The sequence below is a fragment of the Dendrobates tinctorius genome, unplaced genomic scaffold (assembly GCF_039654945.1).
Source record: "Dendrobates tinctorius isolate UK_male_01 unplaced genomic scaffold, ASM3965494v1 ptg000128l, whole genome shotgun sequence".
Lineage (NCBI taxonomy): Eukaryota > Metazoa > Chordata > Amphibia > Anura > Dendrobatidae > Dendrobates > Dendrobates tinctorius.
The window spans coordinates 14,964,673-14,990,043 of NW_027361796.1; the positions used below are offsets into that span (position 1 = coordinate 14,964,673).

The 25,371-nt window shown below is 47.0% G+C and overlaps 1 protein-coding gene across 1 annotated transcript in view; it reads right to left on the reverse strand.

Annotated features, from left to right (window-relative positions):
• SLC44A1 (solute carrier family 44 member 1) overlaps nt 1-19,248 on the reverse strand; it is a 134,474-nt gene extending 115,226 nt beyond the window's left edge. Inside the window, exons 1-2 of the mRNA XM_073542684.1 lie at nt 18,435-19,248; nt 1,728-1,817 (exon numbers count right to left, since the gene is read on the reverse strand). Coding sequence (XP_073398785.1) covers nt 1,728-1,817; nt 18,435-18,458 — 114 coding nt within the window. The 5' untranslated portion in view covers nt 18,459-19,248. The remainder of the gene's footprint in view (nt 1-1,727; nt 1,818-18,434) is intronic.
• Between the last annotated feature and the right edge of the window lie 6,123 nt (nt 19,249-25,371).

Sequence of the window (25,371 nt, forward strand, 5' to 3'; positions counted from 1 at the left end):
AATAAACGTGCAGGTCCAGACCTGTGTGTGAAAGAATACGTGTGGGTGTCCACCAAAGGTGGAAGTGTGCTACTAGGACCTGGAATTATAGGGTGATCGGGCCGTATCGGGTGTCAGCCATTCTCAGCCCAGAGACTTTCCAGCTGGAGTTACCCCCAGTAATGCACGTACACAACACATTCCACAGGTCGTGCTCTGGAGATCTGTGGTGCCTACATTAGTGTCATCTCCTCCATTTTCCGTAAACCTGAGGGTCAGGTAACTGCATAGGTGAACGGTAGTGGATCGAGGCGTCCTCGCCATACGTCGTTTCCGGGGAAGTCTGGTGTTGAGGGTCCAGAGGCCCCTCATTGAAAAGGGGGGGGGGGGTACTGTCACGATTCATTTTTGGATTTGTGGCAGCTCTGGTTCCACTTTGTTTAAATGTAGTTTTTTTCCTTTCGGTCCATCAGGGGTTAATGTCAGTTTCTCCCCAATCTCCTGTAACTGCAGTGCTGCTGGGTCAGCTGATGTGGGTGGTAACCACTCCCACCATCCTTTAAAAGGCCACCTGATGCATCAGCTGACTGTTGGTGATAGAATTTCTCTATTGAGACCAGCCTAGCAGTGGCAGCTTTCTAGTGTCTGCTGTTTCTGGAGTTTGGAGTCCGGCTTCTGTGTCATCTGCGGTGTGGATCTTGGCAGCGGTGTCTGGAAGCTAAGTGTGGTGTTTTTTCCTTGTCCCCTTTTGTGTTTGTCATTGTCCCCTGTGTGTATTATCTGCAGTGGTGAGGCTAGCGCCCCTTGCAGGCCAGTGCACTAGCCAGGGACGAGGTATCCTGACGGCGGTGGTGGGGGTGGGAAGGACCCACTTAGGGCGTTAGTGGAGTGCAGGGACAGGCTCAGATTTGAGCAGGATTTGACCATTCCTTAATTTCCCTCTTGATATGGCCTTTCTTCCCCCTTTTCCATCCCGTTGTTGGTGTGTTGTGCTGTCCGCTTACCGACCCCCCTGTAGGAGTCACTTTATATACCGTGACACAAGGATGCTGCACTTACTTTGAAAATTCATGTAAGAATGACTGTATAATACTGATGAGCATTTTATAAGTTCAGCTATGGAATGAGAAGTCCAAATTTATTCAATCTCTAACATACAGCCTGCCTGACATCTGCAGCTTGCACTGAGCAGTGCAAGGTCTCAGCAGGGAGGAGGGACACTGAGGAGCTGCTATTGAAACTGTTCAAAGCAAATGTGGTATGCTAGGAAATAATCTACACAGATTGCATTGAGAAATTCGATAACATTTGTACACCACTAACTTGTTGAGGTTTTTAATCACATAAACCCAATCTTGTGTCATTTTCTAGAGGTACTGTCAGTTACTATTGATCATTTTATGTCTTATTAATTTGCATCTCTCAGAGTTCAGATTTGCCAAGCCACCTTGTTCACAAAGGGCAAGCACAAGGGGACAAGTACAAATATCATTCATGCTCAGCATTCTTCCATCTGCCCAAAGCGTTTCATTTAAAGTACCCAATGCATCAGACTTTCCTTGTCACCTAATTGCGTGCAATGGACAATCGGGGAAGGAAACAGGACAAAAATAAATTGATTTTAGGAAGGTTTAGTAGAAGCTGTTAAACCTAAATGCTAAAAGTGTCAGCAGTATGTCCAGTGACAATTATAAAGAATGTATAGAGGAAAACAGACGAGACAGAGGAATCGGCAGTGAGCTACTCACCATCCCGATACAGAACAGGATAAACAGCAGCAGCCAGGGAATGTCAGTACAACTGTGCTCCTCCAGCGGCCTCCAGTCCCGCTTAGAATTCTAGAACAAAAAACACAATCTTCAGAACTTTCTCAGAAAATCATTGTAAACATACAGAGGACCTTGCTAGAATGCTACGAGGCTGGATTCACACATCTGTGGTTCGTGGTCTGGTGCACGGGCTGGCCGCAGATCTCCTGACCCAAGCTTGTCAGCCGAATACATCCCTATGATGGCTGCTGAGTTCGGGAGACCTGCGACCGGTAAGTGCAATGTGGACGTGACGCTGAGATGCTAAATATGTAGCCTAATGCGGCTACTAGAATGTTTGCCCTCTGGGAACAGGTGTCACATTCTCAACGTGTAGCATTAATAAATGCATGGCACAGAGCCCCACAAAATATTTATATTCGAGATTTGGGGCTAAAAACTATTTTTACAATTTAGTTTCAGCAAAAAAAAAACAAAACAAAACAAAACAAAAAAAACACGCATCCTTTGGCTTTTACAGGGTGTTTCCCTGTGAATTCAACTTTGATCTGTGTCCATAAATCAGCTTAAAGTGAGGAGTTAGAAACATTGAATCTTTCTCATTGGATTGTCAGAATGAGTTCACTGATGAATAACCAGTTAACCCATTTTTCAGAGGTTATAAGAAGGCGAACTGTGCAAATTTTTTCATGCAACCCAATTTCAAAAATTATTTCTAGTAAAAAAAATATATGCAGTTAAGAAAAAAAAAAAAATTGTCCTCAGAAGGTGGATAACTCAACCATAAGTTATTCTAACGTGCCCTATATTCATGGGCACTGTACATGCGAAAACAGGCTTTACAGTATATACTTCTGTACTAATACATAAGGACAAAAACATGGCTGAGTAAGAAACAAGAATAATATATTGGGATAGATGATCCTGCGTGCTTGGGTAATCTAACTAAAAGGAGACAGTAAGCGAGGGAGACGCTGCTCACAAGGCAGTAGTGGCAGGAGAGTTATTTAGAACCTAAGAGAACAGTGAGCTGTCAGGGATTTGCAACCATAATATGTGCAAACATGGCCTAAGGGTACCGTCACATTTAGCGATGCACCAGCGATCCCGACCACGATACGACCCGGTCAGGATCACTAGTGCATCGCTAAATGGTCGCTAGTGAGCTGCCAAACAGGCAGATCTCACCAGCGATGCAGCAGCGGTCGGGGGTCGTTACTTACCTGTCACACGCGGTGATGATGATGTCCTCCCGCCCGCGTCCACGTGTCGCTCGCCGGAAGCGGCCGACGACAAACGGCCCAGGACGATCTCGCGCAATCAGTGATAACCAGCGGGGGAGCCGGTCGGAGGTAAGTATCAGACATAGCGATATCGCTAGCAATATCGCTGCTGCATCACAAAATCGGTGACGCTTTAGCGATATCGCTAGCGATCTCGCTTAGTGTGACGGGGCCTTAAGATTTAAGGGTATGTGCACACGTTGTGGATTTTTCCACGCAGATTTTGCTAATAGGGAATTTAGATTGTGAGCCCATCGGGTACAGTGATGATAATGTGTGCAAACTGTAAAGCGCTGCGGAATGTTAGTGCTATATAAAAATAAAGTTTATTATTACATGGTACTGTACACCGCATGGAAAACTGCTGCGGATCCACAGGGCCAAATCTGCAACGTGTGCACATACCCTAAAACTACTACTGGTCAAACTTATATTTCTCTGTACATCTATTTTCTAGTCCAAGTAAAACAAATATATCAATGGGTCATCATATCAAACAGATCACGTTAGAAAGCTATACGTTTTGTAAAGCACCTATATTAATCACGTGAAACATCTTCTGAACACCAGATTATTGAATTTTTTTAGCCTGTTAAAAAGTATGAACATTGCACCTTGTAAAACTCATCAATGCCACTGACAGATAACCATTGTCAACACCACGGAATGAAATAAAGGCTACAGTCAATAATCAGGCTACTAATGGACTCATTTGGGTTCAATTATGGCTTCTAAGCTCAAACCATCAAGGAAAAGGAGCCATTTGCTTTATTGGCTCTGATTTTATTATCACAGGGGAAGAAAAGGTTTCAGGGTGGTCATTTTGAGTTACAAAGGCAGACAAGGACGACAGTAGTAAATACTTCCGAGTACGCACGTAGTGGGCGATGGTGGAGGTGCAATGGGCATCATACAGAAAAGTAATAACAGAAACTGGATGTGTGATGCTCGGAGTGACAGACTTTTTACCTTCCCAGCGCACTTTGGAAAAGGTGATCTGGTTGGTTCTACTGGCACATACTCTGAAAACTTTTCTGAATGAGGCTCAAAGAGAATATTTTCGAACACAACAAGCAATATTTCTTTGTACAGGACTACAAAAAAACAAACATCTGTAGCCACCAATCCCCTGGACATTTTGTTATTCTTAGGGCCCCATCACACAGAGCGAACGCACCAGCGATCCCGACGATATGACCTTGTCAGGATCGCTGGTGTGTGGCTACATGATCGCTGGTGAGCTGCCAAACAGGCAGATCTCAGCAGTGATCAGGACAGCGACGATGCGGGTAACAAGCGACGCACGTCGCTTTGTTACCCACTGTGTACCTTAGTTACCAGCGCGCTGGTGCAGGGAGCTGGTAACCAAGGTAAACAGCGGGTTTCTAAGCACCGCGCTTAGAAACCCGCTGTTTACCTTGGTTACCAGCTCCCTGCACCAGCACGCTGGTATCTAAGGTACACAGCGGGTAACTAAGTGACGTGCGCCCTTAGTTACCCGCGGTTTACATTGGAAACCAGTGTCCAGCTCGCTGATCGCTGGTCTCCCGCCTGACACACACAGCGATGCGTGCTGGCCAGCGGGAGACCAACGATCAAAAAAAGGTCCAGGGCATTCGAGCATGATCAGCAATACCCGGCAGGGGGGCTGGTCGCTGGTAAGTATCACACACAGCGATATCGCTGGTGAGATCGCTGTTGCGTCACAAAACTTGTGACTCAGCAGTGATCTTGCTAGCGATCTCGCTGTGTGTGACAGGGGCTTTACTGATACATCTAGATCAGATCACAATCAAGAACAAATCCAGAGCTTCACTCTGACCGATACTATGGAGCTACTGATACCGAGATTATTTACATGCTGGGTGACGGCTGATGACTGCCATCACAGCTGTAATGCTGGCCATACACAATATATAGCATGACCACTTTCCACATGCCCGAGAGAATTGTGCTTACTATGCAAATGGCACTCTGATCAGAGATTGAGCCAAGTGTGATCCAATTCTCTCGAAAAGGAGTCAGCACAGTGAGAAGATGGAAAACGAAATTTCTCCATCTTCTCCATTGTGTGAGTCTGTGGAAATCAGACTGCATTCAGCTGTCATCCGAGTGCAGTACAATGTGTTCTACGCACCCATTGACTTGAATGGGCGAGAGGCATCTAATTTTAAAGTGAAGAAAAAAAAATTGGTCACCAGCACTGCCCCATTGAATAATATTGGTCCACATGCAAGCAAATAAATAATCAGATAGCACTCATCTGACTCATATACTGGTGTGAGCTTGCCATAAGGCTGAGAGTTAAATCACTGCAGCTTTTATGCTGCAATTGAGGCAAAAAAAAAATAAATTGATTTTGATAATCACAGCAAAAACGTTGCAGGTTTACTGTCATCACGACAAAGAAACGTACCGAGGCTGCATTGCTTGTATGTGCGTCAGCTGTGGATCCCATCTTTTATACACCATACAGCATAGCCCATTATGTGATATGCATAACCAGAACACAAAATGCACCATTGATTCTCCATTACTAGTCTAAACAAGGTCTTAGGCAGTCATGGGGGAGTACCGCATAATCTATGGCTAGTGACTGAAAAAAAAATAAAAGATCTGCCTCATTTTAGCCTCTTTCCAGAGTTTTCTCAGCATTTCTAAATCTATTAAGGCTAGGGTCAAGCGTGAATATGGGTATAAAAAAAAAAAAAATCAATCGAGGGATGTCTTCTGAGGGAGGAATTGGAAAATGGGGAGAGAGAAAAATTCCAATGTGGTGAAATTGTGGGGAGGGGAGAAAAAAAAAAAAAAAAAAACAATCCCGCCACCGTTTTCTTTTGGGCTCTGTTTTTATGGAGTTCTTTCTGCTCTAAAAATTACCCGGCAACATGATTCTCCAGTTCAATATATGATGTCAGCTATCAATTTTTTAAATTTTTTTTGGACAAAAAAAACAATTGTGCCGTGAGTTGACATTTTATATTGACACTAATAAGGTATACAAATTAGATTTTGATTGCAATTTTTTTGGAGCAAAGAAGTGCAAACAAATGGCAGATCTGGCATTCCAATTTTTTTTTTCAATGTTTATTGTAGGGTTTAAATAATTGTGAATTTTTATAGATTGGATGCGTCAATTGCAATTTTTTTTTTTTTACATTTATCTTTCAAGAGGGAAAATTAGCATAATTTAAACATTTATATTTAATTTTTTTCACTTAAGCCCTTAAGGGACTTGAAACTGCATACGTTTGATTGCTTACACTGTACTATATACTGGAGTATAATACAGTATTACCGTTTATAAGGAGATCGTGGTTCGCCTATGGCTGAGCTCCGCCAAATACCTTGTCACCGAGCCAGAATCAGAACTTTGGAGCAAACTGTGAAAAAAACCTGTTCGGTAAGGTAGGACTCGTGGAGAACTAGTGTACATTGAACTGAAACGTAAAGCAGATTTCCCATGTTCTAAACTGATCGCAGCATATCTGCCGTCACTTCATGTCTTGATAATGTCTGAAACAAGCAAGCTGTAAATCACTTAAAATATTGTCTTACCCCAAAAATTCTCCTTTAGGCAAGAGCAATGCATACCGGAAAGTGAGAGAAGGAACGTTCCAGCACCTATAGTGTTGGCAAAGTGTTGATTAGGAGAAACTGTGTAATCCAAAATGGTGAATAGCAAGTTATAGAACATGAAAAGAAAACCGGTTTTGATTTTCTTCATGCGGAATTTATTAATACCAAATATTGTTAGCCGTCTGGTACATGAGGCAACTCCGTATCATGCTCTCCATTCACGGCAGATAAAATTACAAGAAAATAAGCAGAGCGATATGCCAAGAAGCCGCGCTGAAGCATTTATTTCCTTTAGAGATTTCCTTAAGACAGCGGAAATCAATGAGAAGCATAAACTTCAATAAATTCACAGTCCTCTTGTAAATGTTAAACCACTGTGAAAATAATGACCTGCCATGGCGGCTTCCAGTGACAGAATGATGAGATTTATCCAGGAGCAGTAATACTCGGGAACCGGCGTGCATATACGGCGCCTGCTCTGAAGACAACCATATGTCACCGCTGGCTACACTTCGGTAGACCACATCTGCACAACGCGTGCTTTTACACTGACTGCCTGCAACAGGTCTTCTATGTCACCCACAAGCTGGGGCATCCTTCCATACATGTTAGAACAGTGAAACAGATTAAGTCAGTCTTCCTCCTGGATCACTGGGCATCCAGCTACTTACTGCAGGACCAGTGCACTTCTCCAGTCAATCAACTGGCTTAGTGGTGATGTAGACAGTACGAAATGGATGACCCAGCGGTAACATAATGTCACCAGAGACAGAACTAGGGCAGGAGTAAGTAAAGTTAGTTGCTCTTTTTCCACAAAAAATATACAATAATTATTAATCCTTCAAAACCTCCTTTTAAGGACCTATTGGGCCAAGAGAATACAAATATAGCAATAGCAGGGGTTTTGTTAAGTTTTGAAAAATACAGTTGTGGCCAAAAGTATTGACACCCCTGCAATTCTGTCAGATAATACTCAATTTCTTCCTGAAAATGATTGCAAACACAAATTCTTTGGTATTATCTTCATTTAATTTGTCTTAAATGAAAAAACACAAAAGAGAATGAAGCAAAAAGCAAAACATTGATCATTTCACACAAAACTCCAAAAATGGGCCAGACAAAAGTATTAGCACCCTCAGCCTAATACTTGGTTGCACAACCTTTAGCCAAAATAACTGCGACCAACCGCTTCTGGTAACCATCAATGAGTTTCTTACAATGCTCTCCTGGAATTTTAGACCATTCTTCTTTTGCAAACTGCTCCAGGTCCCTGATATTTGAAGGGTGCCTTCTCCAAACTGCCATTTTTAGATCTCTCCACAGGTGTTCTATGGGATTCAGGTCTGGACTCATTGCTGGCCACCTTAGAAGTCTCCAGTGCTTTCTCTCAAACCATTTTCTAGTGCTTTTTGAAGTGTGTTTTGGGTTATTGTACTGCTGGAAGACCCATGACCTCTGAGGGAGACCCAGCTTTCTCACACTGGGCCCCACATTATGGTGCAAAATTTGTTGGTAGTCTTCAGACTTCATACTGCCATGCACACGGTCAAGCAGTCCAGTGCCAGAGGCAGCAAAGCAACCCCAAAACATCAGGGAACCTCCGCCATGTTTGACTGTAGGGACCGTGTTCTTTTCTTTGAATGCCTCTTTTTTTCTCCTGTAAACGCTATGTTGATGCCTTTGCCCAAAAAGCTCTACTTTTGTCTCATCTGACCAGAGAACATTCTTCCAAAACGTTTTAGGCTTTTTCAGGTAAGTTTTGGCAAACTCCAGCCTGGCTTTTTTATGTCTCGGGGTAAGAAGTGGGGTCTTCCTGGGTCTCCTACCATACAGTCCCTTTTCATTCAGATGCCGACGGATAGTACGGGTTGACACTGTTGTACCCTCGGACTGCAGGGCAGCTTGAACTTGTTTGGATGTTAGTCGAGGTTCTTTATCCAACATCCGCACAATCTTGGGTTGAAATCTCTTGTCAATTTTTCTTTTCCGTCCACATCTAGGGAGGTTAGCCACAGTGCCATGGGCTTTAAACTTCTTGATGACACTGCGCACGGTAGACACAGGAACATTCAGGTGTTTGGAGATGGACTTGTAGCCTTGAGATTGCTGATGCTTCCTCACAATTTGGTTTCTCAAGTCCTCAGACAGTTCTTTGGTCTTCTTTCTTTTCTCCATGCTCATGCTCAATGTGGTACACACAAGGACACAGGACAGAGGATGAGTCAACTTTAATCCATGTCAACTGGCTGCAAGTGTGATTTAGTTATTGCCAACACCTGTTAGGTTCCACAGGTAAGTTACAGGTGCTGTTAATTACACAAATTAGAGAAGCATCACATGATTTTTCGAACAGTGCCAATACTTTTGTCCACCCTCTTTTTTATGTTTGGTGTGGAATTATATCCAATTTGGCTTTAGGACAATTCTTTTTGTGTTTTTTCATTTAAGACAAATTAAATGAAGATAATAATACCAAAGAATTTGTGTTTGCAATCATTTTCAGGAAGAAACTGAGTATTATCTGACAGAATTGCGGGGGTGTCAATACTTTTGGCCACAACTGTAAAACTATTTTTTTATTGGAAAAATGTGTTTATGCATTTTATTCTTGTTGTGAAATTTTTAATTTTTTAAAATAAATTTTATTTAATTTTTTTTCAGCCTTATTGGAGACTTCACGATGCAACCTCGTGATTGCTCATATAATGCTTAGATATAATCCATAACCCAAGTTACGGCCCATCAGTAAGAAACTGACTGCTTGTCCTATGTACTGTCCCATTACTTTTTGTAACCACTGCAGTTGCGAATAGTATTGTGGTCCTGCTATAAAGTCCCAGAAACGATCACTTATCACACCCACGTACCCTGCTGCCGTATAAGAATGGAGGCGAAGAAGTAAGCCTATCACTGCAACAGCAATCATTCTTCAGCATGTCAACAAAAGGATTTCCAGAAATTAGATACTCATCGAGTATCTTTAAGGGCTATTCCCAAAATAGTATATTATCCTCTATTCACAAAATGGGGGACAACTAATCACTTGGGATCTGCCTGCTGGAACTCCCAGCAATCCCTAAAATGAGGCTCTAGAACCCAGGAATCAGTGCCCATTTCTGAGCATTGCTGGGTAGGTCGTAGTGGCAAGACACCCACAGATCAATACATAATCCTCCTCATCATGGACCCTATTGCTAGAGAACAATATACTACAATGGGAACTACCCTTCAACCAGCACCTCAGCAGCGCTCTGCCGGGCCCAGGCAGTGTACATTGAACAGCGTGGTGTTGCGCTCAGTACAACTTTTACATCTAGCTGCCAGGAGTGATCATATCTGATCGGAGGAGACGCCTGGAATCAGACCACTACAGATCTATATTACTGAACTATTATTTTGAGAGTTGTGAGTCGAGATAAAAATAGATTACAACATCACGTTTGTTGTCCCATGGCACTAGCACTCCACCCTTTTACACGTACTTACAGGAAAACACCCATAGCAAATACCTGTGACAAAAGCAAGACCCATTTCAGGCTTTAAACGGAGAGACCAATGGATTCTCCATTAAATATTAGACTAGCATAAATAGTGCTTGAAAAATCCAGCGGTTCACTCCATTTGATGAAGAAAGACACTTATAAAAATAATACATGCTTATAGCAAGTAGCAGGTTGATAAAAACCATTAGGCTACAGTCACATGGTCAGTATTTGGTCAGTTTTTTACCGCAGTATCTGTAAGCCAAGCCTAGAAGTGGGTGATAAATCCAGAAGTGGTGACGGGTTTCTATTATACTCTTCCTCTGATTGTTCCTCTCCTGGTTTTGGCTTACAGATACTAATCTAAAATACTGTCCAAATACTGAGTGTGTGAACGAGGCCTTAGGCTGCAAAGTTTTAGCTCTGAAGAAAAAAAAAATACCAAAAGCCCACGCTTAAACATTTCATCATTATGGCAGTCTGAGCTGTTTTTCCCCTCGTACAAATCAGCAGTTTTCTTACATAGTGAAAATGATAAAATTCTTCCTGCAGCTTGCGAGAGCCTAGTACATACTCGCCTGCGGTTATCCTCCTTGATCCAGCGCAGGCCACCACATGGCATGTGCCGACACAGGAAGCGATGACAGGGCCAGACAACAAGCTGGAGGACCTCAGTGACTAGTGGATGGCGGCAGCAGTCAGGTGACTTAGATCCGATGATGATCAGTTTTTCTCTGATGCGCGATTCCAGCCACCTCATTGTTGCAGCCTTTCATAAGTCACAGAGGTCCTTGCTTACTGTGCGAACGCATGCCAGGTGGTAACCCACAGCCCTCCTCTGACTCAGAAGGGTGACAGCAGGCACTTAGGATTTATTTTATTCTTGCAGAACCCAACCCCAAAAGGTAACTAACTCCTTTTGCCTAGACGACCTTTTAAAGAGGGTTTCCCACTAATACGATTTTCTTTAGAAGCCTGTGAAGTGGTCATCTTCACTTTAACAGATTTGGGGAAGGAGTTGCATAAATTCACTTCAGTTTTCCGGGGTATAAATGTTTCACAATGCTATGTTATTTTGCACCTTTTGTCATTCATACGTTACTACTCACGCTGTGTAGATAGTTACTCTCATACAAGCAGCAGCATTGTGCACTATGTCAGTGGGCTGTAGCTGCGTCCGCTGAATCCCAGACCCGCTGGTGTCGGGACTGTGTAGTACATTCATACCTTAGACCCTCTTTGTCATCTACTTGGCAACGCTCGCCCAGTCCATGGCTTTTTTTCTCGCACACCTTGACTATACTAAAATTGGCCACACTTAATGGCAGGATCATGGCCAACTTGTTAACATAGTCATCAAATTGATGTCTATTATAGCAGTTTCCAGATTCAGGTGCACCATGAGGCATGTGCCTCCTATTGAACTTGGCTCATCTACCTCCAGTGGACTTTCTTTTTTTTTTTATCCCAGACTCATAAGAAGCACTAGTGTTAATAAAACTGCCCTAATGAGACTTAAATAAGTTCTCCTCTACCATGAGATTGACGATGAAGCTAGCCATAGGATAGATCTTCAACATCAGACCCCTTCACCGATTAGCTGCCAACAGCGGCCAGATGTAAACAGTGTACTGAGCAGAACACCACTTCTACGTCACACCATTCATTGAGTGCTCCCGAATAGAGATGAGCGAATTTGTCCGGATTTGCTTCTGAATACGATCAGATTCGAATACTGTTTTTGCAATATCAGTTGAACACAGCCGAACATCATTAGAGTCAATGGGAGTATAAATTACCGAATATGTTCAAAACCGAACATAAGAGAAACATTTGGCCCGAATATGTCAAGATCAGATTCGGGGCCAAAATCTGAACAAATTTTCTCATCTCTACTCCTGAGAACTGCAGATCAGTACACCAAACTCATCAAGTATCAGTAGATGAGATGTCACTAGAGTTGAGCGATACCGTCCGATACTTCAAAGTATCGTATCGGATGGTATCGGCCGATCTTTAAAAAAAGTATCGGTATCTCCGATTCCGATACCGGAAGTCCCATTCAAGTCTATGGGACTTCCGGTATCGGAATAAGAAAAACCCTTTCCTGCCCTTGTACAGCCTCTCTGGGGTCTGTACGGGCCTTTCGGGGGGCTGTGCCGGCCTGCCAGGGGGTCTGTGCAGGCTCCGGTGGTCTGTGCCGGCCTGCCGGTGGTCTGTGCAGGCTCCGGGGGGCTGTGCCGGCCTGCCGGGGGGCTGTGCCGGCCTGCCGGGGGGCTGTGCAGGCTCCGGGGGGCTGTGCCGGCCTGCCGGGGGGCTGTGCCGGCCTGCCGGGGGGCTGTGCAGGCTCCGGGGGTCTGTGCAGGCATCGTCCGATGGGACTACAAGTCCCATCGGGCGATGCCTGCTACCATGACAGTGATTGACACATTAGCCAATGATGGGACAGTAGTAGTCCCATCATCCGGCTAATGTGTTAAATGTAAAAAAAAAAAAAAAATACTACATACATACTACATGCATGCTACATACATACTACATATATACTACATACATACTACATACATGCTACATACATACTACATGCATGCTACATACATGCTACATACATACCACATACATACCACATACATACTACATACATACTACATGCTACATACATACCACATACATACTACATACATGCTACATACTACATACATACTACATACATACTACATGCATGCTACATGCATGCTACATGCATGCTACATACATACTACATGCTACATACTACATATATACTACATGCATGCTACATACATACTACATGCATGCTACATACATACTACATGCTACATACATACTACATGCTACATACATACCACATATATACTACATACATACAATACATTCATACAATACATACATAGACATACAGTACATATAACATAGAGTAACATACTTACCAATACTTGTCACATTGTTCCCCGAAGCCATTGTCTTTTCCGGGATAAATATTAACATAACAAACCACAAAAATACTCACCCACGATCCGAAGCAGTCCACGAGTGTGTCCCACGACGATCTTGGGTAGAGAACTGCAGCATCAGATGATGCTGCCGTTCTCTACGGGCTGCAGGAATCCAATGACGGAAGGTAGGTATCCTTCCGCACTGTATTCCTCCGCCACTTAAAAAAAAAAAGTCCCTAGTCTCACTTTATGCCATTGCTGTGTGGGAATTTCCCACACAGCAATGGCATAAAGTGAGACTAGGGACTTTTTTTTTTTAAGTGGCGGAGGAATACAGTGCGGAAGGATACCTACCTTCCGTCATTGGATTCCTGCAGCCCGTAGAGAACGGCAGCATCATCTGATGCTGCAGTTCTCTACCCAAGATCGTCGTGGGACACACTCGTGGACTGCTTCGGATCGTGGGTGAGTATTTTTGTGGTTTGTTATGTTAATATTTATCCCGGAAAAGACAATGGCTTCGGGGAACAATGTGACAAGTATTGGTAAGTATGTTACTCTATGTTATATGTACTGTATGTCTATGTATGTATTGTATGAATGTATTGTATGTATGTAGTATATATGTGGTATGTATGTAGCATGTAGTATGTATGTAGCATGCATGTAGCATGCATGTAGTATGTAGCATGCATGTAGTATGTATGTAGCATGCATGTAGTATGTATGTAGCATGCATGTAGTATGTATGTAGTATGTATGTAGCATGTATGTAGCATGTATGTAGTATATATGTAGTATGTATGTAGCATGTAGTATGTATGTAGCATGCATGTAGTATATATGTAGTATGTATGTAGCATGCATGTAGTATGTATGTAGCATGCAGTATGTATGTAGCATGTATGTAGTATGTATGTAGTATATATGTAGTATGTATGTAGCATGCATGTAGTATGTATGTAGCATGCAGTATGTATGTAGCATGTATGTAGTATGTATGTAGTATATATGTAGTATGTATGTAGCATGCATGTAGTATGTATGTAGTATGTATGTAGCATGCAGTATGTATGTAGTATGTATGTAGTATATATGTAGTATGTATGTAGCATGCATGTAGTATGTATGTAGCATGCATGTAGTATGTATGTAGCATGCATGTAGTATGTATGTAGTATTTTTTTTTTTTTTTAACATTTAACACATTAGCCGGATGATGGGACTACTACTGTCCCATCATTGGCTAATGTGTCAATCACTGTCATGGTAGCAGGCATCGCCCGATGGGACTTGTAGTCCCATCGGACGATGCTTGCACAGACCCCCGGACATCAGCACAGCCCCCCGGCAGGCCGGCACAGCCCCCCGGCAGGCCGGTACAGACCCCCACAGGGTGCACAGACCACCGGCAGGCCGGCACAGCCCCCCCCCCCCCGGCAGGCCGGTACAGACCCCGGGCAGTCCACACAGCCCCCCGGCAGGCCGGCACAGCCCCCCGGCAGGCCGGTACAGACCCCCACAGGGTGCACAGACCACCGGCAGGCCGGCACAGCCCCCCGGCAGGCCGGTACAGACCCCGGGCAGTCCACACAGCCCCCCGGCAGGCCGGCACAGCCCCCCGGCAGGCCGGCAGAGACCCCCGGAAGGCCCGAAATGACGGCGCATCATGATGCGCACACACCGCGCATCATGATGACGTCAGGCCGTCAATCAACTGAACTTCCGATTCCGATGCCGAATTCCGATATTGAAAAAATATCGGAAGTCGGTATCGGAATTCCGATACAGCAAGTATCGGCCGATACCCGATACTTGCGGTATCGGAATGCTCAACACTAGATGTCACCTTTTCTACTCTCCTCCCAATGTGGTATTGAGAAGTGTAGGACTTTTTAACTGTAAAGGAAAGTGTAACCTGTTTTTGATGGATAATGTAGAAAAAAATGTAACTCATACATCTGATACAAGTGTGACTATATTACTATTTCCAGCTGTTTTCAGTTAATTCATCAATTGTGACTTTGTAACAAGTTGCTAAATTTTAGCGTACATGTATTCCAATTCCCAACTGAAGTGATTTCATGTTTGCCTGAATTTTTTTTATACAAATTGAAAGGTAACTTTACATCCCATAGAGACAGAAGAGTCTGGGAGTACAAACTTATGATGGATGACCTCTGACACACTTAAGAGAAAGAATGAATGTGTCACATGGATTTATGTCTTTCTAGTCAAGAAACAGGCTCCTCAGACCTGTGGAGGTGCATCATAACCCTGGACCAGACCTCAATAAGAGGACAATAAAACTTTCACAGTGCTAATCTATGAACTGCACCAATATTAACTACCACAACTGCTTCTCCCCTTCCCATATTGATAGTTCTGCTCCTTGTCACTTATATTATTACTGCATTATTCCAGTGTACCGTTGTGTATAAATGTGACTCCAGACTCTACTGAGCTGAGAAATCTTGAAAGCTGTCATTTGTTGCCATCTTCTCAGTCATTAAAACGTATCAACGACTGAGAACTCACACATTTATATTTTAGTAAAAAAATCGGGAACCCAGTTGAAACATGTCAGACACAATAGATTAGTCAGTGAGAACATCAGGATTCATTAATATTTGCGCAATGACCCTACTATGATGTTATTATAAGCAGATGAGACACTGAGAAAACATTTCTATACATGAAAACATTTTTAAGGCTCCACAGCAAAACTGCATCACAAATATCACAGGGCATACACACAGTGCCCCAATGTAAGAGACACAAGAGAGAAGGAGGACACCATGAAAAACATTTGAGACAATGATGACAGCAGCTCAGCGCTAAAGTGGCATTTTCACTATCTAGAGTGGTGATCCATCTCTCCTGGTGACAGGTGGGTACTGACAGATGCCCTGCAATCCTCTACCTGGGAGCTCCAGACAGCCAGACCAGCACTATGTGCAAGGTAAATCCCACAGGAGACGGGATGTGTCACTGGATTCTGTCTGACAGCACTGGATGGGAATGCTCAGCAGGCTTACAATAAATCCTACATGACCTGGATTTCAGAGCGGCGGACCTTACAGTCAGAAGCACTAGAAGCGCGTCAGCTGATCCTGACATACAGTAGATGATCGCTATCCACACACCAGACAGAGGTATAAACTAGCCAGATAGAGCGGCAACTGCAACCCAGTGCTCAGCCAGCAGTACATCTCTACATGGCACAATGCAGCCTGGCATTGCAGCCACCAACGTGGGTACAGCAGATTCTGATACCAGAAATATGAAGGTTACATATCTGGTAAACCATTACAGGGCAGAAACTTTAATTTTGTAGTTGTTAAAACTTTCACAGAGCATCAATTAGTTCCTGTAGGGCAGGAGTCATCGGTATGTGCCAGCAAGACTTAGCATGTAGAGGATACAGATTCCTTTATCTACCCAGTACATCAAGAAACCTGATGACACCAACTTACATCCAGCCAGAGTGTAAGGCTGGCATCATTCTGCTAGAACCAGGGCACAAGCTCACCCTACCCAGAAGTGCATGTAACAGAAACTGCTGCAGCTGTGCCACAAACATGACATTGTGCAGTTACATTAGGCACAGCGCTCCCCACCCCACCAACAAAAAATAACCTGCATGTTTACAGAAACATGATAAATATGGCACAAGCAGTTTCCGCCACACTAGTACAAGTGGCATGTTTCCAGGTGTCCCACAGTGAGTCAGCTGGAGCTGTCTGGGTGGCACAATACCAATCTGTCCCTATCTTATAAGGCTTCACTCATATAAACGGTTACAGTTTATTGTTTAAAAGGAATGGGTTTTCATAGATTCGGTCCCTATAGAAAGATCTGGAATTATTTATGGCACTAATACACAGCTCAGCGTGAGCAAAGACACAAACGTCTGAATAGAAATCATCCACCTGTCACATCTCTATAAAAACAGGACCACCAGACACCAAAGGCACTGGTCAGAACCAGTATACAATCAGGACCATCTGATACCACAAATGGAACGGGTCAGAACCAGTATACAATCAGGACCATCTGACACCACCAATAGCACTGGTCAGAACCAGTATACAATCAGAACCATCTGACACCACCAATAGCACTGGTCAGAACCAGTATACAATCAGGACCATCTGATACCACAAATGGAACGGGTCAGAACCAGTATACAATCAGAACCATCTGACACCACCAATAGCACTGGTCAGAACCAGTATACAATCAGAACCATCTGACACCACCAATAGCACTGGTCAGAACCAGTATACAATCAGAACCATCTGACACCACCAATAGCACTGGTCAGAACCAGTATACAATCAGAACCATCTGACACCACCAATAGCACTGGTCAGAACCAGTATACAATCAGAACCATCTGACTGGGTCAGAACCAGTATACAATAGCACACCATCAATAGCACTGGTAAGGACAAGTATACAATTATCATCAATGGGGACAGGCACACTGGACAATAACCAGTACACAATCAGGACCACCAGGCACTACCAATGGCACCAGTCAGGACCAGTATACAATCAGGACCACCAGGCACTACCAATGGCACCAGTCAGGACCAGTATACAATCAGGACCACCGGACACTACCAATGGCACCAGTCAGGACCAGTATACAATCAGGACCACCGGACACTACCAATGGCACCAGTCAGGACCTGTATACAATCAGGACCACCTGGCACTACCAATGGCACCAGTCAGGACCAGTATACAATCAGGACCACCAGGCACTACCAATGGCACCAGTCAGGACCAGTATACAATCAGGACCACTGGACACTACCAATGGCACCAGTCAGGACCAGTATACAATCAGGACCACCAGACACTACCAATGGCACCAGTAAGGACCAGTATACAATCGGGACCACCGGACCCTACCAATGGCACCAGTCAGGACCAGTATACAATCGGGACCACCGGACCCTACCAATGGCACCAGTCAGGACCAGTATACAATCAGGACCACCAGACACTACCAATGGCACCAGTCAGGACCAGTACACAATCAGGACCACCAGACACTACCAATGGCACCAGTCAGGACCAGTATACAATTGGGACCACCGGACCCTACCAATGGCACCAGTCAGGACCAGTATACAATCAGGACCACCAGACCCTACCAATGGCACCAGTCAGGACCAGTATACAATCAGGACCACCAGACACTACCAATGGCACCAGTCAGGACCAGTATACATCAGGACTGTACTGGGAAACTGGCTGGATGCAGGATTAGTTTGCTCGGCAGTAGCCATATCTGTGTGCCTGTGGCCAGCACTGTAGCCAGGAGGAGGGCACAGGGACAGGACTGGCAGCATGGGTGGGATGAGGGCGGCTCACCTGCGTGCTCCCACAACAGCCCATGGTGTGGCAATGGTGGTGCGCCCGCAGGGGACCTCTTCTGTGATGGCCTCCTGTGGCAGAGATGAGGAGCTCCTACAGGGCACGGTGTGGGGTGAAGAGAAGGAACGGAGGGGAGAAGGAAAACACACTGCAAATAATAAAAAGTGAGAGAGCCGAGGCGGAGACGAGGACCGCAGTGCACACAGCCGCGTCTGACCACAACGGCAGTGCCTTCTAAGGGGAAGACGAGTCCCATCTGCTGCGCCTGTCACAGGCTGCCATGGTGCTGCTGCCAGGGGACGCTGGGCACAAGAGAGGCCGGGGGTGAAGGGCGCTCTTCTCCTGCGCTGCCTGCCGTCTCCCCGGTGTCTAGAACGGCTGTGTCTAGAATGGAGCTGCTACTGGCAGGAATGCCGACGTAGGCGTCACGTGCGGCAAGGCCGATCATGTGACTTCTCTGTCTTCCTATTCAGTGCACGGCTTGGTGCTGGGGTCTGGTGGCGGAGGGGTTAATGTGCTGTACTGGCCGAGGAACTTGTGGGAACTGGGAAGGAGAGTGCCGATTCCGGGAGAAGGGGCTAGTTCTCTGTACTGGCGGCACCCACCGTCCGCGGGCTCTGAGGTGCCCTAATAAAGCGCCGCTCCACGGTGTAGGGAACGTGCACACAGGGAGGTTCAAAAGTGACGTTTACTAATGGAAACCCCCTCAGGAGATGCTCGGCCTGAGAAAGCCCCACAGCAAAAATAGCATTGTGCTCAGCAATGACAGCACGCCATTATTTCTGCACTTGTCCCATCATATGTCACTTCTTGTAACCACATCAGGGTTAGGAGGCCGCCAGCTCTCTGTACATCACAGTATAGAATGTACACTGGCAGTACCGCCAGCCGACACAGCCACCTCAGGGAGGAGCTTAATCTGGCGCGGATTCCTTCAGGAGACGCCTCAGGGAGGAGCTTAGTCTGGCGCGGATTCCTTCAGGAGGTACCTCAGGGAGGAGCTTAGTCTGGCGCGGATTCCTTCAGGAGACGCCTCAGGGAGGAGCTTAGTCTGGCGCGGATTCCTTCAGGAGACGCCTCAGGGAGGAGCTTAGTCTGGCGCGTATTCCTTCAGGAGACGCCTCAGGGAGGAGCTTAATCTGGCGCGGATTCCTTCAGGAGACGCCTCAGGGAGGAGCTTAATCTGGCGCGGATTCCTTCAGGAGGTACCTCAGGGAGGAGCTTAGTCTGGCGCGGATTCCTTCAGGAGACGCCTCAGGGAGGAGCTTAGTCTGGCGCGGATTCCTTCAGGAGGTACCTCAGGGAGGAGCTTAGTCTAGCGCGGATTCCTTAAGGAAGCGCCTCAGGGAGGAGCTTAGTCTGGCGCGGATTCCTTCAGGAGACGCCTCAGGGAGGAGCTTAATCTGGCGCGGATTCCTTCAGGAGACGCCTCAGGGAGGAGCTTAGTCTGGCGCGGATTCCTTCAGGAGACGTCTCAGGGAGGAACTTAATCTGGCGCGGATTCCTTCAGGAGGTACCTCAGGGAGGAGCTTAGTCTGGCGCGGATTCCTTCAGGAGGTACCTCAGGGAGGAGCTTAATCTGGCGCGGATTCCTTCAGGAGACGCCTCAGGGAGGAGCTTAGTCTGGCGCGGATTCCTTCAGGAAGTACCTCAGGGAGGAGCTTAGTCTGGCGCGGATTCCTTCAGGAAGTACCTCAGGGAGGAGCTTAGTCTGGCGCGGATTCCTTCAGGAAGTACCTCAGGGAGGAGCTTAGTCTGGCGCGGATTCCTTCAGGAAGTACCTCAGGGAGGAGCTTAGTCTGGCGCGGATTCCTTCAGGAGACGCCTCAGGGAGGAGCTTAGTCTGGCGCGGATTCCTTCAGGAGACGTCTCAGGGAGGAGCTTAATCTGGCGCGGATTCCTTCAGGAGACGCCTCAGGGAGGAGCTTAGTCTGGCGCGGATTCCTTCAGGAGACGTCTCAGGGAGGAACTTAATCTGGCGCGGATTCCTTCAGGAGGTACCTCAGGGAGGAGCTTAGTCTGGCGCGGATTCCTTCAGTAGACGCCTCAGGGAGGAGCTTAGTCTGGCGCGGATTCCTTCAGGAGGTACCTCAGGGAGGATCTTAGTCTGGCGCGGATTCCTTCAGGAGACGCCTCAGGGAGGAGCTTAATCTGGCGCGGATTCCTTCAGGAGGTACCTCAGGGAGGAGCTTAGTCTGGCGCGGATTCCTTCAGGAGACGCCTCAGGGAGGAGCTTAGTCTGGCGCGGATTCCTTCAGGAGACGTCTCAGGGAGGAGCTTAGTCTGGCGCGGATTCCTTCAGGAGATGTCTCAGGGAGGAGCTTAATCTGGCGCGGATTCCTTAAGGAGACGCCTCAGGGAGGAGCTTAGTCTGGCGCGGATTCCTTCAGGAGGTACCTCAGGGAGGAGCTTAGTCTAGCGCGGATTCCTTAAGGAAGCGCCTCAGGGAGGAGCTTAGTCTGGCGCGGATTCCTTCAGGAGACGCCTCAGGGAGGAGCTTAGTCTGGCGCGGATTCCTTCAGGAGACGTCTCAGGGAGGAACTTAATCTGGCGCGGATTCCTTCAGGAGGTACCTCAGGGAGGAGCTTAGTCTGGCGCAGATTCCTTCAGGAGACACCTCAGGGAGGAGCTTACTCTGGCGCGGATTCCTTCAGGAGACGCCTCAGGGAGGAGCTTAATCTGGCGCGGATTCCTTCAGGAGGTACCTCAGGGAGGAGCTTAGTCTGGCGCGGATTCCTTCAGGAGACGCCTCAGGGAGGAGCTTAGTCTGGCGCGGATTCCTTCAGGAGACGTCTCAGGGAGGAGCTTAGTCTGGCGCGGATTCCTTCAGGAGATGTCTCAGGGAGGAGCTTAATCTGGCGCGGATTCCTTAAGGAGACGCCTCAGGGAGGAGCTTAGTCTGGCGCGGATTCCTTCAGGAGGTACCTCAGGGAGGAGCTTAGTCTAGCGCGGATTCCTTAAGGAAGCGCCTCAGGGAGGAGCTTAGTCTGGCGCGGATTCCTTCAGGAGACGCCTCAGGGAGGAGCTTAATCTGGCACGGATTCCTTCAGGAGACGCCTCAGGGAGGAGCTTAGTCTGGCGCGGATTCCTTCAGGAGACGTCTCAGGGAGGAACTTAATCTGGCGCGGATTCCTTCAGGAGGTACCTCAGGGAGGAGCTTAGTCTGGCGCGGATTCCTTCAGGAGACGCCTCAGGGAGGAGCTTACTCTGGCGCGGATTCCTTCAGGAGACGCCTCAGGGAGGAGCTTAATCTGGCGCAGATTCCTTCAGGAGGTACCTCAGGGAGGAGCTTAGTCTGGCGCGGATTCCTTCAGGAGACGCCTCAGGGAGGAGCTTAGTCTGGCGCGGATTCCTTCAGGAGACGTCTCAGGGAGGAGCTTAGTCTGGCGCGGATTCCTTCAGGAGATGTCTCAGGGAGGAGCTTAGTCTGGCGCGGATTCCTTCAGGAGATGCCTCAGGGAGGAGTTTAGCCTGGCGTGGATTCCTTAAGGAGGCGCCTCAGGGAGGAGCTTAGTCTGGCGCGGATTCCTTCAGGAGATGCCTCAGGGAGGAGCTTAGTCTGGCGCGGATTCGTTCAGGAGACGCCTCAGGGAGGAGCTTAGTCTGGCGCGGATTCCTTCAGGAGACGCCTCAGGGAGGAGTTTAGTCTGGTGCGGATTCCTTCAGGAGACGCCTCAGGGAGGAGCTTAGTCTGGTGCGGATTCCTTCAGGAGACGCCTCAGGGAGGAGCTTAGTCTGGCGCGGATTCCTTAGGGAGGCGCCTCAGGGAGGAGCTTAGTCTGGCGCAGATTTCTTAAGGAGGCGCCTCAGGGAGGAGTTTAGCCTGGCGTGGATTCCTTAAGGAGGCGCCTCAGGGAGGAGCTTAGTCTGGCGCGGATTCCTTCAGGAGACGTCTCAGGGAGGAACTTAATCTGGCGCGGATTCCTTCAGGAGGTACCTCAGGGAGGAGCTTAGTCTGGCGCGGATTCCTTCAGGAGACGCCTCAGGGAGGAGCTTACTCTGGCGCGGATTCCTTCAGGAGACGCCTCAGGGAGGAGCTTAATCTGGCGCAGATTCCTTCAGGAGGTACCTCAGGGAGGAGCTTAGTCTGGCGCGGATTCCTTCAGGAGACGCCTCAGGGAGGAGCTTAGTCTGGCGCGGATTCCTTCAGGAGACGTCTCAGGGAGGAGCTTAGTCTGGCGCGGATTCCTTCAGGAGATGTCTCAGGGAGGAGCTTAGTCTGGCGCGGATTCCTTCAGGAGACGCCTCAGGGAGGAGCTTAGTCTGGCGCGGATTCCTTCAGGAGACGCCTCAGGGAGGAGCTTAGTCTGGCGCGGATTCCTTCAGGAGACGCCTCAGGGAGGAGCTTAGTCTGGCGCGGATTCCTTCAGGAGATGCCTCAGGGAGGAGCTTAGTCTGGCGCGGATTCGTTCAGGAGACGCCTCAGGGAGGAGCTTAGTCTGGCGCGGATTCCTTCAGGAGACGCCTCAGGGAGGAGCTTAGTCTGGCGCGGATTCCTTCAGGAGATGCCTCAGGGAGGAGCTTAATCTGGCGCGGATTCCTTCAGGAGACGCCTCAGGGAGGAGCTTAATCTGGCGCAGATTCCTTCAGGAGACGCCTCAGGGAGGAGCTTAGTCTGGCGCGGATTCCTTAAGTAGGCGCCTCAGGGAGGAGCTTAGCCTGGTGCGGATTCCTTCAGGAGACGTCTCAGGGAGGAGTTTAGTCTGGTGCGGATTCCTTCAGGAGACGCCTCAGGGAGGAGCTTAGTCTGGTGCGGATTCCTTCAGGAGATGCCTCAGGGAGGAGCTTAGTCTGGCGCGGATTCCTTAGGGAGGCGCCTCAGGGAGGAGCTTAGTCTGGCGCAGATTTCTTAAGGAGGCGCCTCAGGGAGGAGTTTAGCCTGGCGTGGATTCCTTAAGGAGGCGCCTCAGGGAGGAGCTTAGCCTGGTGCGGATTCCTTCAGGAGAAAATATATTGTCGATGAGACAAGATGAAACACAAACGCAGGCAGAAAAATAGACTGAGCAAACGATGGGGCCCAAACATAAATTATGGAGCCGTGGTCCAGCACAGCCCCCAGAGGAGCAAGCTGAACCTACACAACAAGCAGAGAGAGACAAAACCAGATCAGATGCAAAGGATTACCAAATGAACCACTTAGCTGAATAATGCAGGATCAGGGCAGGAGATTTCAGACCTCTGAATGCACAGGAAAGCAGTCACAAGCAGGGATTGCAGGAAGTCTGCAGACTTAAATACTCCAATCAGTAACCCCAGGTCATCATCATCATCAGTTGGCAGACCTCTGTCAATCTGGCCAGCTCCACTACCTCGTGTAACCACTGGAGGGAGCAGGGGGATCTTCAGCTCAGAAGTCTGAGCCAGGGAATTCACAGCAGTACCCCCCTTGAGGAAGCATCACCGAACCCTAATCCACGCCACCAGGCCGATCAGGATGCGCCCGGTGAAAGGCACGAATCAATCTCTTGACATGGATCCGATGGCTGGATATCCTTAAAGACAAAAATGTCCAGGAAGGATGGGAAATCTTGAAATGAAATTCTCAAAGCACAATTGTTAACAATTCCGAAAAGAGGGAAGAATAGGAAGCATTTAAGGAAGTCAGGATGGATTAACACAGAACTTGAGCACATGCTAAAAAGGAAGAAAAAAATGTTTATAAAATGGAAAGAGGGAGGCATATCTAAATAAGAATATAATGCTGTCTGCAGAACCTGCAGGGCACAAATCAGATTATCTAAAGCTGACAATGAATTAAGGCTTGCAAGAGATGTCAAAAGCAATAATAAAGGATTTTGGGGATATGTCAAAAGTAAAAGAAAAGTCAAAGATGCTATAGGATTTTTACAGGATGAAAATGATGAAATGGTAAGACAGGATGTTGAGAAGGCTGAACTTTTAAATTCCTATTTTGCATCTGTTTTCTCTCAGAAAGGAAATGTAACATCAACTGTTCTTCACTGTCCTATTAAGGGAATAGAAGAATCCAGGATATCTATAAACAGAAAGATAGTGAGGAAACAGCTAACCTAAATGAATTCAAGTCTCCAGGTCCAGATGAATTACACCCCAGAGTACTGAAGGAGATAGCAGAAGAAATTTTTGAACCCCTCTCCATAATCTTTGAAAATTCTTGGAGAACAGGAGAAGTCCCAGAAGACTGGAGAAAAGCAAATGTTGTTCCTATCTTCAAAAAGGGGAAGAAGGTGGATCCAGGCAACTATAGGCCGGTGAGTCTGACTTCTATACCAGGAAAGATCTTTGAGCAAATTATTAAACAACATGTATGTCAGTACCTGGATAAGAATGAAGTGATTAAACAGAGTCAGCATGGGTTTGTAACTAATAAGTCATGTCAGACTAACTTAATTTCCTTCTATGACGGAATCACTGATTGGGTGGATCAAGGAAATGCTGTAGATATAGTTTATCTTGACTTCAGCAAAGTATTTGACAAAGTATCTCATACAATCTTTATTGAAAAAATGACTAAGTATGGAATGTGTCACGCCCACGCCTTGGCTGAATGGCGCGAGCCGGGGGGTTGTGGTCCCACTATGCCACAGACCAGACTTCCTTGGAAGGGGCGTGACTGCGACAGCTACCTTGGTCTTCACTGGAGCCTCTGATGGTGAGGTCAGGCTTATGCGACAGATAGCTGTCGGGTGCCACTCCAGGGTGGTGCCTGGCTGTGGCTGCTGATCCCACTTGGAGACAAGTCACTTGGACAGATGTGATTGACAGGCAGACTGAGACACAGGGCAAGAAGGTACAACAGATACAGGGCAAGCAGGCGTGGCTTGGAGACACTGGTTTAGGCGGGCACGGCTTGAGACACAGGACAGGCGGGCACGGCTTGAGACACAGGACAGGCGGGCACGGCTTGAGACACAGGACAGGCGGGCACGGCTTGAGACACAGGACAGGCGGGCAC